The sequence below is a fragment of the Mixophyes fleayi genome, chromosome 6 (assembly GCF_038048845.1).
Source record: "Mixophyes fleayi isolate aMixFle1 chromosome 6, aMixFle1.hap1, whole genome shotgun sequence".
Taxonomy (NCBI): domain Eukaryota; kingdom Metazoa; phylum Chordata; class Amphibia; order Anura; family Limnodynastidae; genus Mixophyes; species Mixophyes fleayi.
Window position 1 is genome coordinate 28,440,740 of NC_134407.1, and position 16,894 is coordinate 28,457,633.

The 16,894-nt window shown below is 40.3% G+C and overlaps 1 protein-coding gene across 2 annotated transcripts; it reads left to right on the forward strand.

Annotated features, from left to right (window-relative positions):
- The first annotated feature begins 3,084 nt into the window (after nt 1-3,084).
- On the forward strand, nt 3,085-13,554 carry RBP4 (retinol binding protein 4). 2 transcript variants are annotated; one of them, XM_075216140.1, is made up of 6 exons: nt 3,085-3,191; nt 3,460-3,618; nt 5,905-6,041; nt 8,968-9,074; nt 11,300-11,512; nt 13,263-13,554. In XM_075216140.1, the coding sequence occupies exons 2-6, from the start codon at nt 3,493-3,495 to the stop codon at nt 13,274-13,276; spliced, it is 597 nt and encodes a 198-aa protein (XP_075072241.1). In that variant the 5' UTR covers nt 3,085-3,191; nt 3,460-3,492; the 3' UTR covers nt 13,277-13,554. The 2 variants fall into 2 exon arrangements, with proteins under 2 accessions (XP_075072241.1, XP_075072242.1); XM_075216141.1 differs by having other exon boundaries at nt 3,092-3,170.
- Nucleotides 13,555-16,894: the final 3,340 nt, after the last annotated feature.

Genomic DNA, 16,894 nt, shown 5'->3' on the forward strand with positions numbered 1-16,894 from the left:
ATGTAGAGGTCACTAACAACAATTTCAGGTGGCTAAACCGTGCTTCTAAAGGTTTATATAGATATGTAGGCTATATTGGAATTAGTTGTACATTATAACCAACATTACCAAATCTCACATTACCATATGTTTAATTGTTTCTTTACTTAATGCATTGCTAATTGTGTAAATTATTATTAGTTTGTCATTAAAACATTTGCATCTGATCAGGTGAGAATACATTAAAGTAATATAGTCTTTATAGAAACGTTAGTGGATGTTATATATTTTTCTCTAATAAAAACAGAATTCAGTTTCTGCAAAAATCACTTAATTCTGAGGTTAGGTAATAGAATTAGTGATCTTTGCATCCCTTGTGTACAGTTTAGAACACACAATTTTTGGAAAATATTTAACAGAGGCACATGAACATTTTATAACATGTTGAAACAGCCAAGCAAATATTGACTGTGAGGGACTGTGAGGTTGCAGGACACCAAGATAAACACTTTTCCCCCCATGTTTTACAGAAATTCCTAAAACTGTTTAAGAATATTGTTGAAAGCATCAGTGTCTCCTACTAGTACATTGAGAACCCCCCTGGGCTTCTCTTTATAGTAGGAATATCTCCTATAGATGAAGATCGACTCGAGCCAAAGTAAAACAATATGGCTGCCGAAATCTGGAGTGTGAAGAAAAGAGGCGTTTCAATAAAATGATCATTTGAGTTCTCTGAAAATAGTGCATTCAGGACAAAATAAACCACAATATGTAGCTTATTTAATGCAATATTATAAGTAGAACATGTTCGGTAGATCAGAGCAACCAATCACATATAAAGTATTAGTCTGCACTAGACATCTTAAAGCGGATATCTTGTCATCAGTTGCTATTGATTACAGCCAGGGGCAGGCTGGGCTGGGTGGCAGTGAACATCTACCCCGGGCCGGTCCCATAGTGGGCTACTTTGGGCTGGGTCACTGGGCTACCTGCATTTTTTTTTATTTAAAATGGCTGCTGAGCCAAGTCTAGCCCCCTAGGCTTGCCAGCCCTCCCTTGATTATCGCACACCATTGCTCAAACCATGAAACTGGTTACTACTGCTGCATATAATAACAATATTTCTGCCTGTTTCCATCTTTTCAGAAGCCATTTGAATGAAATGAATAAAAAATGAATTCTAAACATGAAAGGGGACAATTGGAAAAAAAAAAATTGAATGATTATCTCTTTATTATTATTATTATTATTATCAGCCTTTATTTATAGGGTGCCGTACAGAGACAAACATAAGACCAAACAGGGTAGATACAGTACCAAACATTAAACAAATACTACCAGGACATCAAATACCCCAAACATAGCTTGTATAGTGACGTAGGAGCAGAAGAATAGGTAGAGAAACAAGAGGGAAGAGGGCCCTGCTCACAAGAGCTTACATTCTAGAGGGAGGGTAACAGACAGGAGGCTCAAAGGGAGTTAGAGGAGGGGATCAGCCACAAGAGAGGGGGAGAGAGAGGGTAAGGTAATCAAATATGGATAGAAAATTAGGTAGATGGCTGGTAGGCTTTGAGGAAAAAATGAGTTTTGAGTGCCCATTTGAAGGAGCCCAAATTAGGGGACAGTCAGATGGAGCGAGGGAGGTTGTTCCAATGAAGAGGGGCAGCCCGGGAGAAGTCTTGGATTCTGGAGTGGGATGCGGTGATCAAGGTGGAGGAGAGGTGACGGTCATTGGCCGACTGCAGGGAACGGGATGGAGTGTGAATGGAGAGGAGGTTAGAAATGTAAGGGCAGTGGAGTGGGAGGGAGCCTTGTAGGTGCGTAACACAATATCACATACAAAGCTGTCAGGATGCAACATGAACCTCTGCTCCAATGCTTTAACCTAAAAAGAATTGGCTTCCTCTGTTTTGTCACACGCTAACAAGAAACTGTCCGATGACAGTATGACAAAGGGTTTGGTTCAAAAACAGACGTTAAGGACTGTGCCACCTTTCCTGTAAATACTGCAATAAATGCACTTAAGACTTGGGCCTAAGGCAGCAGTGGGCAACAGATGGCCCACTGACCCCCTAACCAGCTGCTCTAGATCTTATTCTCCGCTTTGTTATAGCAGAGAACAGGGCAGACCGGGGAGGCCGGTTTCCACGTCATGTGACCTCCAGGGAGATCACACTGCATAATGGGGAAGGGAGTGCTGTACTCTTTCCTCCTTCCTGTCTGTGGCCATTTGTAAGGTTGGAGGACCGCAGATACAGACCTCGAAGAAGGAGATGTTGGCCTGTGAGAGAGGCAGGACCTTTTTGGGTGGCATTGTGTTGTCTTCTTGTGCGTTTTGCTGCGCAGCACTAAACGTGTGTGATGGAATTACTTGTGTGGCTTATAGCTAGGACCATTCTACCAGAGAATAATTTTCTTTCCATTTGTAGTATGAAGTGGACTCTACACAGTTGAAGCAGCCATTTATTTATATGAACCAGTATGCGGCCTATCTATCCATTGGCAACTAGTGACATCACTGAGGCATGAGAGAACCTGCTGAAATGATGGTCCCGACATTGGTTCATCCCACAGAATGGCTGGTTCCTTGGTTTGGAGGTTAAAGATGCACCTTAATATATAAGTGGACGTAGCAGATGCATATGTATACTCAACAGAGCTGGTGGAACCATTGTTTCTTATTTAATAAGCACAAATGAACTAGTGAAGAGCATTAATATATACTAAATGAAGTAATGAACGTACTTCAAATTTTGTTTGCCTGAATGACATGCATAACAAGCATCTCGTCCACAGGACTGCACATGAATGGAGTTTGTGTGCCCTCCTGGGGACCTGGTCCTCTGCCAAACACCTTCAAGCCACAGAATATGCTCCTAAATGCACAAATATGTTTTGGCAAACCCATCCTCCCTCTCTCTTGGAGTACACAGAGTGTCATATTTTCTCTCCCTGCGAAATTGCTGTGGGGGGTTTTTCGCAAAGGATGAGTCCGGGTTAAAGTGCAGGTTTTGATGTTATGCAAGTTTATTGAAGTGGGCTTCTATCCAGCCAGGACTGGCTGTAGTGGCAGCTTAAAACATAGGTCTTTTACCTTGTGCTGACGAAACTGTGTGTCTGCAGAACTGTATATAAGCCTCCCAGAAACTGTATTGCAGAGTTTCTTACATCTGGAGGCAGCAGGACACTGTGTACGTCAATCTACCTCTCTGGTAATTATTTCACTTGTAATAGCATATTGCACATACATTAGCAACAAATTTTACTTCTGGATTTTACAACATAGAATCATAATTTGAGATTAGTATTTTTAGACTTTGTTGGGAAAAAAATCATATACATAGTGATAAAAAAAAGTGTACCAAAATGTCAATTTCTCATTATTAGAAGTGGTATTATTTCAGCATACATTTTTAGGACACTTGTACAGTTATGGCTAAAAGTCAAACAGATTATATTATGCTTTTCCTTTTAACACAGTATTTAAATAGCTGTCTGTGTGCCGTTTGAAAGATGGACCTTAAGGTTTTTGGGCTTTTAATTGCCCTGTGCTACTGTGGGAGCTCCTTGGCATACAAATATCAGAGAGACTGCCGGGTGGACAACTTCAGAGTAATGCCAAATTTTGATAAATATCAGGTATGTGACACACTTTTATGACTCTTTAATTGGAACCTGCAACCTATTTATAAATCTGGCTGGATTTTATTTTTTTTACTAATTTTTTGTGAATATATAAGCATACGTTGTTCTGGAAAGAGAACCCCATTTCTCTGCATACGTGACATAACATTACTGCTTGCTTGGCTCAGGTTAGGTCAACATCCAGCGCCCCCTGTTGTCAAATTATCGTGAAAATGATAGAATGTTTGGCTGGCTTTATAAAGCACTAACTATTGAACCTAGTAATAATAAGCATGGTTTAGTATACTGTCTTTTTAATAATAATAATAATGTATTCTATGAAGGCACCTAGTGATGTCTAAAGTGTATTTAATAATTATATTTCATTAATTGTGTGACTATTCCACACAATGGGCTAGATTTACTAAACTGCGGGTTTGAAAAAGTGGAGATGTTGCCTATAGCAACCAATCAGATTCTAACTGTCATTTTGTAGAATGTACTAAACAAATAATAGCTAGAATCTGATTGGTTGCTATAGGCAACATCTCCACTTTTTCAAACCTGCAGTTTAGTAAATCTAGCCCAATATCTTGTTGCATTTTAGGAATTGCTTGTACACTTCCACTTGGTGAGATTATTCTGTTATAAGTGCTGAGCTTCTCCTGTACAGCATTCAATTATTGCCCCAATGTGGATTTCATAGGGGGGGCTAGAGTTTGTAATAATAGATTTTGTAAGGTACGCTATGCTCCCAATTTTTTCAATAAAGAATGAAATTGTTTTTGCATTTCCCTTTGGTAAAATAGCTACAAGACAATAACAACGGGTCTTAACTCCAGCATGATCACCATATGGTTCCTTTTGCCAATCAGAAAATGTTACACCAATGTTAGAAGTTCTTTTAAAAAAATGATTTCCACCAAAGATCTAATATGTTCTTTTATTGTTTACTATCTTTGGTAGAAGAAGTAAGGTGACTGTTCCCACTCACACTATGCTGTATAGAAATGAGGTTCACTGTGCAGAATAACTTGTGCTTCTAAGAGTCACTGAATATTTGTATAAAACAACCGGGGAGCTTTCTGAAAACTGGTGCAAAAACATTAACATTTATCTTATTAACTGTATTAGAAAAACAAGTCATATCGTTATGGGCAACAGTACTTTATTCCTGTGCACCAATTTGCAGAAAGGTCCACGATTTTGGGAATAAAAAATGCTTATTAAGAGGTAAATTTTGGGATCAGTTGTGTCCTCGGAAACTCCAGGTTTTAAATACAATAACCGTTAGGGTATATTACATCATTGCACAATGTATTGGTCAATCATCACCCTTCCTGGTTGAATATAAAGAGTAAAACTCCCATTAAGGTTTTCAATTCTGACTGGTGACAAGTAAACTGTTATTAAGATAATTTCAGTACCATATGCATGAATACACATCATCAGTGGACTCAGGGCCATCTTTTCCATTGGGCACAATGGGCAGCTGCCTGGGGGCCCCACGGGCAAGGGGGCCCCATAGGCATGGCTCTTAATGAGAATAAATAATCCTGCAAAAGAAAAAAACCTGCAAAGAAAACCTACAAGGGTCACTGAGCAAGTACATCTATCTATCTCTATATATCTATATCTGTATCTGTATACATCTATATATCTATATCTATATCTAGGGGCCCCGGTGCACTGCTTTGCCCGGGGGCCCATAATGTTGTTAAGATGGCCCTGAGTGGACTCCCCCAAATTTAATGACTACGGACCTGTTTGTTTCATTTATGCGTAGCTATAACTTTAGCTCATGGAAGAGTTGACTGAGTTTTGTGCACTAAAATTGTTGGAGACTCAAAATTCTTATTCAGCTTAAGCACAATGGGCCTGATTCATTAAAGAAAGGAAAGCAAAAAAATGAAACTTTGCACCTTGGCAAAACCATATTGCAATGCGAGGGGTGCAAATTAGTTTATTATTTTGCACATAAAGAAAATAATGGCTGTTTTTTCATGTAGGACACAAATACTTGATAGCTTTATTTTTACACTGACATTTGAAATTGATCAAGGACATGTCCTACCCCAACTAAAACTCTGTTCCCACATTTTAAATTGACCTCCCCCTCCAATGCAACATGGTTTTGCCAAGTTGAAAAGTTACTCATTTTTTTTTTACTTTCCTTTCTTTAATGAATCAGACCCAATGTTGGCAAAAAGTCTCTGTGATCAGATAAATCCTGGATTTGGTACATATACAGTTACAGTTCGACGTAAATAAAACATATGTTGAATTTCTTTTGATTATCAGTATGCTGGAACCTGGTACGCCGTAGCCAAGAAGGACCCAGAGGGACTCTTTCTCATTGACAACATTGTGGCTAAATTTTATGTTGATGAAAATGGAAAAATGACGGCAACTGCCAAAGGCAGAGTCGTAATCTTGACGTAAGAAACTTCTATTTTGTTAGCACAAATGTCTGCATAGAGCAAAACATAAGAATAACATAAGAATAATCTTGAATTTTCCTATAAACTCCTTTCATTCCAGTAGAGTTGAGCTAATATCCGTAGACACATTACACATGGACAAGTGGGAGCATGTATGTAACATATTCCTAGTACTTTAGCATGCACTAATTACACTACTCCCACTACACACATCTCGACTATGCACTGATAACTGTGCTGTGATTGGTAGTTATGGGGAAAGAGGGGAGGAGCTTGCAGCCTGCCTGTGAGGAATTATTAAGAGCTCCTTCTGCACTCATTCTCCCCTCTAGGAGGCCTGAAAAGTAAACATAAAGGTGTTTAATGCCCTCCAGAGATGGTGTTAGCCAGTGGCGGAACTACCATTGGTGTGCCAGGTGCCCATGGAGATAATAGGGCCAACTGCATGGCAGATGCAGAGGGTTGGGGGCCCCAGTTCCATCCTCCCCGTCTCCCTGCACTGGGGCCCACAGCTCACTAGTTCTGCCTCTGGCGTTAACTGCTACATAAATTGTCTGCCTTCGCTGTCCCCATAGAGTTCTAAGGAGACAGCGGTAATCTGCAATAACTGTGTCAACACCAGATCTGTCCGGCGTTAACCGTTTGATAAATTTAGTGAAGCACTCAGAGAGCCATTCCAGAGAAACATAGTTAAGGCTTAAAAACCAGAGATAAATAGACCCCTAAAATTATTTCTCCAGAAATGCCTCTTTAAGGGGCTGATTTATCCAAAGGCTAAAAGCCCTATTGCCCATGAAAACTGGATATAGGACTTTTTTTCGATTCACCCTATACATAAAAGGGTTATCGCTGCAGTTACACCAGAAAAAGCCTTGCCTTTGCACAGATAGTGATGACAGATTATAATCATTTAAAAAAAGCTTTATTCTTTGAATAAAGCATATTTCTAATGAATAGAGGTTTATGTTTTGTTTTTTTATAATTTTGTCTATTTTCAAACAACGCATTTTCCCCCACATTATTGGAACTGAAAGCCCAAATCTATGTGTCCAGTTCCACTGCGCATACATGAGGTGACAATCCAGTTCTTGCATGTGCATATATGCAGAGGGTGGCCCAGCGGAGCAGTAAGTTAATCCTTTCTGGTCTGGGCCGGTATCGTACAGCTGCCCTGATCATATTATTTTGCGGTGATAAGTGATTTTGTTTTTACTTACACAATATTCAGCTGTGAAAAGCTCAGGATATTTGAGTTAACGTCAAAAATTTAATTCTGTACCATAGCGCATTGTTCACTAGCAGAAAAAAATTATGCTCTTTTGGAAGACAACATTAATAGAAAATGACACAGTCTGGGCTTTCTCAAGGGCAAGTCAACTGTTGCAAATGCTGTTAAGAAATCACAGGAATTATGAGGTGATGTTGTAGTAGAACAATTTGGAGTTTATTGCAGTACATCACATATAATGATAGACAGAGCTCAACCACACTGGATTTGGCAGTAATCAAAAGGTAGACAGGTGATAACAGGTAATACAGGTGCAGCTCTCACACTCTTTTAGGAAATGCAGGAATAAAATAGTCCCTGAGGCAATACAGAAATATAACATTTAACATAATATAACATTTTTTATGATGCAATGCAGGAATATAACAAAGTCTCTGAGGCAATGCAGGAATATAACATATTTTCTGAGGCAATACAGGTGCAGATTTACACAGTCTTTTAGACAAAGCAGTAATATAACACATTGACTCTGAGGCAATGCTGGTGCAAATTTACAGAGTCTTCATGGAAATGCGGGACTACAACACAGTCCAGCAATCACTACGAAAGCCACAGAGCAAGCAATAGTTAATTACCGCAATCCATGCAGATTCAAAGACAGATATCAGGAGCCAGGAGAAAAGTGAAAGCAGAGCCAGGAACCAGCAAACTATAAGATGCATAGCCAAGTAAAAGGAACCAGGAAACAAACAAATGCAGACCCAGGGACTACTGATGCAAGGTCGGAAGCATACAGAACACTGATTCAGTAACCAGGAAGCTAGAGTGTAAAGCTATAACTGGCAATGAGTACATGACCGGTGAGAGCTTATAAAGTGTAGTCCTCAAATGAGCCGAGGGAGATACACCTGAATTGCATACCAGGTATGAGTAGAAACATAATAATTTCCCTCAGTTCAAAGGTGCTAAAGACCCCAAATAGCATATGAAGAGATTGTGAGAGAGGAAGTTCTGTATTATTTCCAGCTTGCTCACATTCACCTTGTTAGCAAGATGTTTCTATAAGCTCTTTATCAGAGCAGACTATTCGGTGGTTCACATACCCCCAAATGTCCCTTTTTTTTCAAAGTTCCCATAAGCAAAAAGATTGAGGACTGCCAACACAAAAAATTCCAGTGTCCAATTGGGAAGTGGCTGGGTAGATTAGGTGTGTACCTTTCTTGAAATGTTGGGTGGTACGGATGCACTGTAGATGTATTTCAGAGAGCAGAGGATCACCTGACTCGACCAGCAAATTGTTGAATGTTCTCCTTGGATACCCCTAGAGGTGGGCAGCTACCACATGGCAGTGTCAGACGTTTCCTATTTAGTTTTATTTATTAAATGCCTTCGACCATGGTCTACAACATTAATTCTTGCAAATTGAGGACACAGACAAAGAGAACATGCAGTGGGTGAAGGTTGAGCAACATGTAGTCAATGAGAACATTAGAATATTAACAGCAGCACATTCAGTTCAGCCAACTCTTGCTTGTCCATGTGGGTAGTGAACCATTATATAAGGAGCCTGTTATCACAATAACAATACCATAACAATTTGAATAACTAGTGAATATTGTAGAAAATATAATAATAATTATGCTACTTAGCTTTAGTATGTATCTAACCTCAGTAATGTGTGTGGTTCACCTTTAGTTCCATGGATATGTGCGCTGACATGGTGGGCACATTTCAAGAAACAGAGGACCCTGCTAAGATGAGGATGAAGTATCATGGTGTCATGTCCCTCCTTGAAAAAGGACGTAAGTAAAATATTTCCACACGCACATTTTCCTGAATGCTTTTAGAGTATAGAACCTCCTTACAATAGTCAACTCTACACAGCAGAGTTCATTCTCTATTGATTAACTGTTACAAGCTGAGGTTCCCGACTGCTCGCTCCTACCTGCGTCCTGGATGTCATGATAACAGCCAGGAAGTCACTTCCGGAACGCTGTTCTGATCAGCGCCGTGTCCAGGCAACGCTGGGCAGCCAGGCGCGTCCGCATTAGTTGTTAACGAGTCTGTGAGATAATTAAATAGCTGCTATTAATTATGCAGCCCCCTGGAGCTTATTATTAAACACCTCTCCCCTCTTCCCTTATTGGCCACCTTGTGTATTTGAGGCAGTGAGAGCTTAGCCTCCCTGCGGTTATAGCGTAGATTGTGTCTGTTGCTGACTTGCTCCTGTTCTGTTATCTGTGTTCCTGTGGATACTCTGCTTTTCTGCTGTTGGGCCTACCATTGTGACCCCTGGCCTGTTTCTGGATCCCGCTTATCTTCTGATTGCCCTGACCCTTTGTTTGTTATTCATATATCCCTGCTTGCTGTCAGCCCTGACCCTTTGGCCTGTCCCTGACAACTCTGCTCGCTTCAGACCCCTGACTTTGGCCTGCTTCTGACTACCCGCTACCATCCGGATTCCCTCTTCCTGCTTTTCCGCCGTGGTATTGTTTATAAACTTGCACTACATTAGAAATAAGACCTGGGGGCATTTAGGTACCTGTGAGCATGTCAAGCTCTACGGGAAAGGCGGCTGCTATAGGCAAAGCTAGTTCTGCAAGTTTATGAGAAGACCCGCCAGCCTAACATTAACTACCAAATGTGCGCTGACTCACAGCAAAATAATCAGACCTCTGTTTTCGTTGTCTAGCTTGTACTGTCATCAGCAACATTTATTTATGTAGCGCCAGCAAATTTCATAGCGGTTTACAAATGAGAACTAACACAGTCATAAAGCAATACTGGGTAATACAGTCAGAGAGATAAGAAGGGCCATTTTCGCAAGCTTGCAATCTAAAGCTGGGTACACACTACAGAATTTTCCACCAACTTTTTATGCCGATCGATTTTACATGCGATCGATGTTCCGATCGCTCGGTCCATGGACTGCATACACACTAGCCTTGTTTAGGAGGATAAAGGGAAGAGCGGACGTCCCTTTAGCGACTTTTCACAGCCATGTTGTCGTGAGCAATGACTGTAATTTCGTACTCACTGTTGTGGATCGGTCGGAAGTTTATACACACTACACAGCGGAAACGAGATTGTAACGAAAATATTAAATGGTACGACCAACCAAATGAGGCGATAATCGTCCATTTGGGCAGACTTTCGACCATCGTGTCACTGCACACACTGACCCGACTTTTAAACGAGCGGTCGTATGTCGGCTGATTTAACCGATTATTGGATGAAAACCGTGTAGTGTGTACCCAGCTTTAGGGACTATCTTGTAAAAGTTCATTGCTGCTAGATACTGTGGTTTGTATCTAAATCAGAGGTGTCCAAACTCGGTCCTCCAAGGCTACCAACAGTTCATGTTTTCAGGATTTCTTTAATTATGCACAGGTGAGTTTAATCTATTTGTCTGGATCAGCAATTATCCCACCTACAGACAGAAATCCTGAAAATATGACCTGTCGGTAGCCCTTGAGGACTGAACTTGGGCACCTCTGATCTAAATGCAATGTTAGTAAATAAGTGATTTTCTTTTTACCAGTAAATAAGTGATTCTTTTTACCAGTTACCTATGTGCAGCGAGGGCTTTCATGAGTAGCAAGCTAATAATTCCCTTTCAAACAGTGATATCACTGAGGAATAAGGACCAAAGTATCATCCTAATGTATTGACCGCCCCTTTTCTTAGGAACATTGGTCCAGCCCACAAAATGTGTATCGAGTGTAGGCGACGAATACACTTTAATGTGAAAATGAAGCGATGTCCAGAACATTGACATGAAGAGTAATTTATGACCAATATAAAGCGCAGGACAAATTACTTTATCTTACCCTCAAAGTACTACAGTTGTTAAATTAATCATTTATATTTAATGTGGTGTAATAAACATAGCTATAGCACTCAGTATTTAGATCCTTGTAACATTAACACTACTTTAATATATTGATGGACTAGGCATTATTGTATTGTGCACCCATTGTTACCCTCTAACTGTCTGTAAATCACATATGAACTCTTGTGTTTGCAGTGGATAATCATTGGGTGGTGGATACTGATTACGTCAACTACGCCATCCATTACTCGTGCCGCACGCAGAATGAAGATGGCACATGTAAAGACGGCTACTCCTTTATTTTCTCCCGCCATCTTGAAGGACTTACCCCAGAGACACAACGAATTGTGAGGAGGAGACAGGAAGAGCTCTGCTTGGACAGACAATACAGAGTCGTGGTCCACGATGGTAAGAATGGAACTTTACACGGGCTGGATTTTGAGTTGCTCGTATGTTAACTTTAGATCTAATATATAGATACTTTTGATGCAAAAAATGCATCCGTCATCATCATCAACTTAGAAACTTGCAACAGGCCTATGGGGTGCCTAAAGGTGTATTTTTAAGATACACGTATGTTAAAATCGGATGCATTGCTACTGGGCATGATTGACATGCGCCTACACTGTACTGAACTTACATGTGAACACCCCCGATCTGCCGCTTCAAGCACAATGGACGGCAGTTATAAGATACGCTTTACGTAAAATATGACGTAATTTGTTTCACGTCCAACTCTAAATCCAGGCAAGAGGTGCAACAAAGTTTATCTAATATGTTAAACAGCGCCTGTGGCTACACACAGTGGAGGCAGCCATTTTGTGACTGAACCAATGTTCATGGGAATGTAGTCTATGAATTCAGTACAACTTATGACATCACTAAGGCACTTTTTGTTTAATGGTTATTACCAGGGAAAACCAAATAAAGTTTCTAACATTGTTTAATGATACATTGGCAGCTGGGGTACTGTTCCACCGGATTCTGTTCATAATATTTTATTTTATTAATGTAAGTAATATGGCAACACCCAAACAGTAAATATTATAAATATACAGGAAAAAGGGGTTTCTGTGCAGATATATTTATCTGCTCTCTCCTTAATAAGAAAGCAAAATTAAAATAAATAATGCTTACAAACAATATATAATTTGCAGTTGTTTCATGCTTCCCAGAATGCATCTACCTGTCACCCACATGCAGAGGAGGCGGCCATTTTGTGCGCTGAATCAATATTCATTTGAATACAGCTTATCAGTACACCAAGAGCCAGTGGCATCAATGAGGCAGTTCATAGCTAACACTAAGGAGGTCAGGCATGGTTGCCTAGTGATGACTTAGTCTGCCGTCTACAGACTATATCAATAAATATTTATATAAACCACAAAATGGCTGCCTCTGCAATGTGTAGATGACAAGTGCATGTTACCTACACGGTCTGTATTTATTCACATTTCATCTTTTACCTTGTTTGGCAAGTATATTGGTGGAAAAATAACAAACCATCAAATCCAAACATCTCTGCCCCTGTTGTGGTAAACATGCTTTGTTGAACCAGGAGTTTCCCAACATGACCCAGTATGTACTTACCTACATTTTCTACCTCCCATCCGGGAAACCGCAGAGGGGTCTCCAAGGGGCAAGTGTGGAGATGTGATGATGCGATTCACGTCAATATGGCTATGCTTCCTGCTGTGATATGCTGCAAATTGTGTAATCGGGGTGGAGCCGTGATTCGCCAGAAGATTAGGTGGGATCCGGGAAAGTAGTCTACTCTTTCGGGAATCTGAGAGAACTCACAAAAGGTTTGGAGTCTCCCATACATTCCAGGAGAGTAGGCAATGCAGTAATATGACCCATTCCAATATCTGACAAAAAATTCCACCTTCTACTTGTAATCAGCTTCTTATCACACAAACATTACAATAGCATATGCCATTAATCTTATTTCCAACAAAACTGTCAATTTCACAGTCTTTGAAAGATAAGTTTAACATGTTCTTGAATCCCTAAAGGACTACTAAAAAAAAAGTTGTGCTTTTATAACAGAACATGGTAAAAATGTACTAAAAATAGATTCATGGGGATTGTTTAATACCTCGCACGCCGCACTTCCTGCGGACTCTATGATTAACCTGCTGGTCTTGTCTGTTTACAGGGCGCTGTGGTTAGTCCCACACAATATATACAAGCAGCCTGTTGATTTCCAGTTTACAAGAAGATCGATCACGCCACCTTCTGCATATTATTTTTTGCAAATTAATCCTTAATAAATGCTATTGGAATGATTATAGCACTAATGTACATATTTTATACTATGTTTAATTATATGTTTATAGCACTTCAGAAATAAGCTGTTTGATGCATTCTGTAGATCTATTTCCTTACATTTTTGATTAACATTTTGAGGAGTGAAGCAATAAACATTCATTTCTAATGTAACGAAACAAGCCTTTGTGATTACATTTATTTCATGTTGATCCAATATTATTATACACTACATATAGTATATTAACATTTGTTTGGCCTTTACATATTAGAACAGCAAACAAAAGAACTTTATTGTTTAGCTTGTTTACCTATGGCAACTTATGTGACCAGCTGTGGAAGCATATGAGAGCCTATGGTATCTTATGTGACTGGCTGTTGTAGCATATGTGAGAATGTGGCAACTTGTGTGACTGACAAGCTGCACCAACATACATCTCCTCTCTTGTCTCAAAATATCTCCCAACTCGGCAACTCCGTTCTGCACAAGATCTGTGTCTCTCATCCACCCTCATTACATTCTCCCATTCCCGGTTACAGGACTTTTTTTGGGCTGCACCCACTCTATGGAATTCTCTCCCTCGCACAATAAGACTCTCCTCTGGTCTACAAACTTTCAAACGTTCTCTGAAAACCCACCTCTTCAGACAAGCTTATAATATTCCTCAACCACCCTCTTAACCGCACTACATTACCCTATCACCATCAATTACACAATTTCACACAAGACAACTTCCCCCTGACCAGCGTTGTTGTGTGACAGGATCATTTAGCCTATGAGTCACTTTTACCTTTGCAGTCTGGCTGGGCCAAAATGCAAAATGTAGACTTAACCTCATGTGTCAAACTTCCATTGTCCCATAGATTGTAAGCTTGCGAGCAGGGCCTTCTCACCTCACCTCACCTTTGTCTGTTTTACCCAGTTTGCTTATTAGTTTACTGTGTTTGTCCCCAATTGTAGAGCGCTACGGAATATGTTGGCGCTATATAAATAAATGATGATGATTGTGGTAGCATATGGGAGCCTGCGACAACTTGTGTGACTGGCTGTGGTGGTCTATCTAAGGTGACAGACAATGCAAATTTGTGGATCTGTGTGCATCTGTGTACCTGTAGCCGTGCACATGTCTGTGTATATGTCTATTTTATGTGTGGGGCTGAATGCAAATTCATCTATGCGAGTGTATTAATTCCCAAATTCTGACCGGTTGATTGACCGTGTCATTGCCCCAGCCCTTCTGAATTTCCCATAACCCATAGCAACCATCAGATGATAGATTTCATGTACTATATAAATGGTGGCTATAATTTGACTATACTTGATCCTCGAAATTGTAAATTGCTCCATTTACAAATGTTAACTTTGTAACAAAATCGTGCACCATAAATAAGCATATACATACATACAATAAAAATAAACAGTAGACCTTTATAACAAAGAAAGAGTGTTATATCCTAGCAAGCCATTCCAAGGTGATTTTTCTTTACACAAACTTTTTTATTTGAACATTTAAAGAGATACAGAAGCAATAAGGGGACTTGGGGGAAATCAAAATCAAGTTGGTATTACAATGCCATACCCCCACAAAATAAAATACATCCATATTTACAGTTTTGACAGAACAGAAGATATAAGTACTCCAAAAAGATAAATGAGACATATTAAATATAGACATTAATGTATTGCAAGAACTATAAATCTTAAATAAAAAGTAACTTCTTCAAACCTTAGGTAACAAAGAAGGGTAGAGAAATAACAGCTAGATGTCAAACATTGAGTAAAACAGATAAGTGAGGTATGCACGTTATTGTTTGAGTGTTTATTGTGGGCATATAATGGTCACTGACTTGCAAGGCACCACAGTGCTCTACAGCGCCATACAGTGGGGAAAACAGGACATACATATAAAAGATGGGTGGGTATGGAGTGCCCCGCTCACAAGAGAGATATAGTCTAAGTGGAAGAGGGCACAGCTGAAACCAGAGCAGCGAGTGTGGCTCAGAGAGACTGGGACTGTTGTGTTGAAATAGTTTGTGGACTATTTTGTATTCAGACTTGTAGAATACTTTTCCTGGTTGAAGCTGAAATAATAGGCAAAAATTATTTTTTTTTAAGCCACTTCTGGATCACCTAGCTGTGGTAGTCAAAATCCCCAATAATGCCCTTTCAGCTGATAATGGTACATAGTTCAAGATGCTTTGTATGGTATATTTTTTTCGCCTAAAACCTTTGGGGGCAATCCCATAGGCAATAATAAAGGAAAGCATAGTCTGAATGACCTATACAAGGCCATGGACCTGGCTATACACAAGATGCATTACCTGATCATACACGTAATAGAACTATTTCCTGAGATACCACTAGTATTATTTAAATCAGGTATATAGTATAAGCGATGGCACCAAAACAAGATGTAGACTTGCAATAAATAGATATTCAATGCTAGGGAAGGGAAACGACAAACACTTATAATACTTTGAAAGGTATCATGTAATGGTCTTTGTGAATTGTGATTTTAAAAGAAAAACTTCCTGTGTTTCCAGAAGTGTTTGACACAATAGGAAGAATATTATTCAGTTTGGCTTTTTAAAACAATTTAATTGAAATATAGATTCTCTGAAGTAAATGAACTACTCAGTAGCATTACACAAATGTGCTTAGAGTGATGCAATATTGCACCTTGGCAAAACCTTATTGCCCAGCAGGACGGGGCGGAGATGTGCGGAGAGATTAGTAAGGGAGTAAAAATAAAGTTGCACAATATTTATCTACCGCATGCAAAAGTAGGCAGTATGTTCCCTATATGCAAATTGCATTTGCACCCTTACATCCCAACATGGTTTGTCCAAGTGCACCCTTTAGAGCAGTGGTGGGCCTGGCGAGCCATCGCCTGTGCCACCCAGCCTGCTGCTCACTATCCAACTTATTTTCTGCTTTATTTTAAAGCAGAGAATAAGACTAAATGGGAGTGGCCAACTCCAGGGTCACACCCATTTAGTCTCCTCTGCACAATACAGGGAGGCCATATAACGGGAGGGGGGGGGGGGGAGGGTGCAATGTGCTCCTTGCTTTGCAGGCTCCACCAATAAAAGTAAGTAACAGTGGGCGAGGAGGGAGACTCATTTTGGGGGATGTGTGAGAACAGGGGAGGGCTGGCAAGTTTCAGCCAGAGGGGCAAGACTCAACTCAGCAGCCTATTAGGAATATTTTAAAGGGGAAAAAATGAAGGTGCCCCAGCCCAAGGAAGCCCACTATGGGACTAGTCCGGGGGGCACATGCCCCTCTACCCCCCAGTCCAGCCTGTCCCTGTGTGAGAAGCATGTGTGTGTGTGAAGTCTGATGGGCATGTGGTGGATGTCTGGGGAGTATGTGAGGAGGTCTGTGTAGCATGTAAGGGGAGTGTTTTGAGTACATGTGGGATCTGAGAGCTTGTGGGTGCATTATGTGGCAAGTGGGGGCCTGAGGGCATGTGGGGCTATTTTGGAGCAAGTGGGAGGTCTGAGTGGCATGTGGCAGAATTT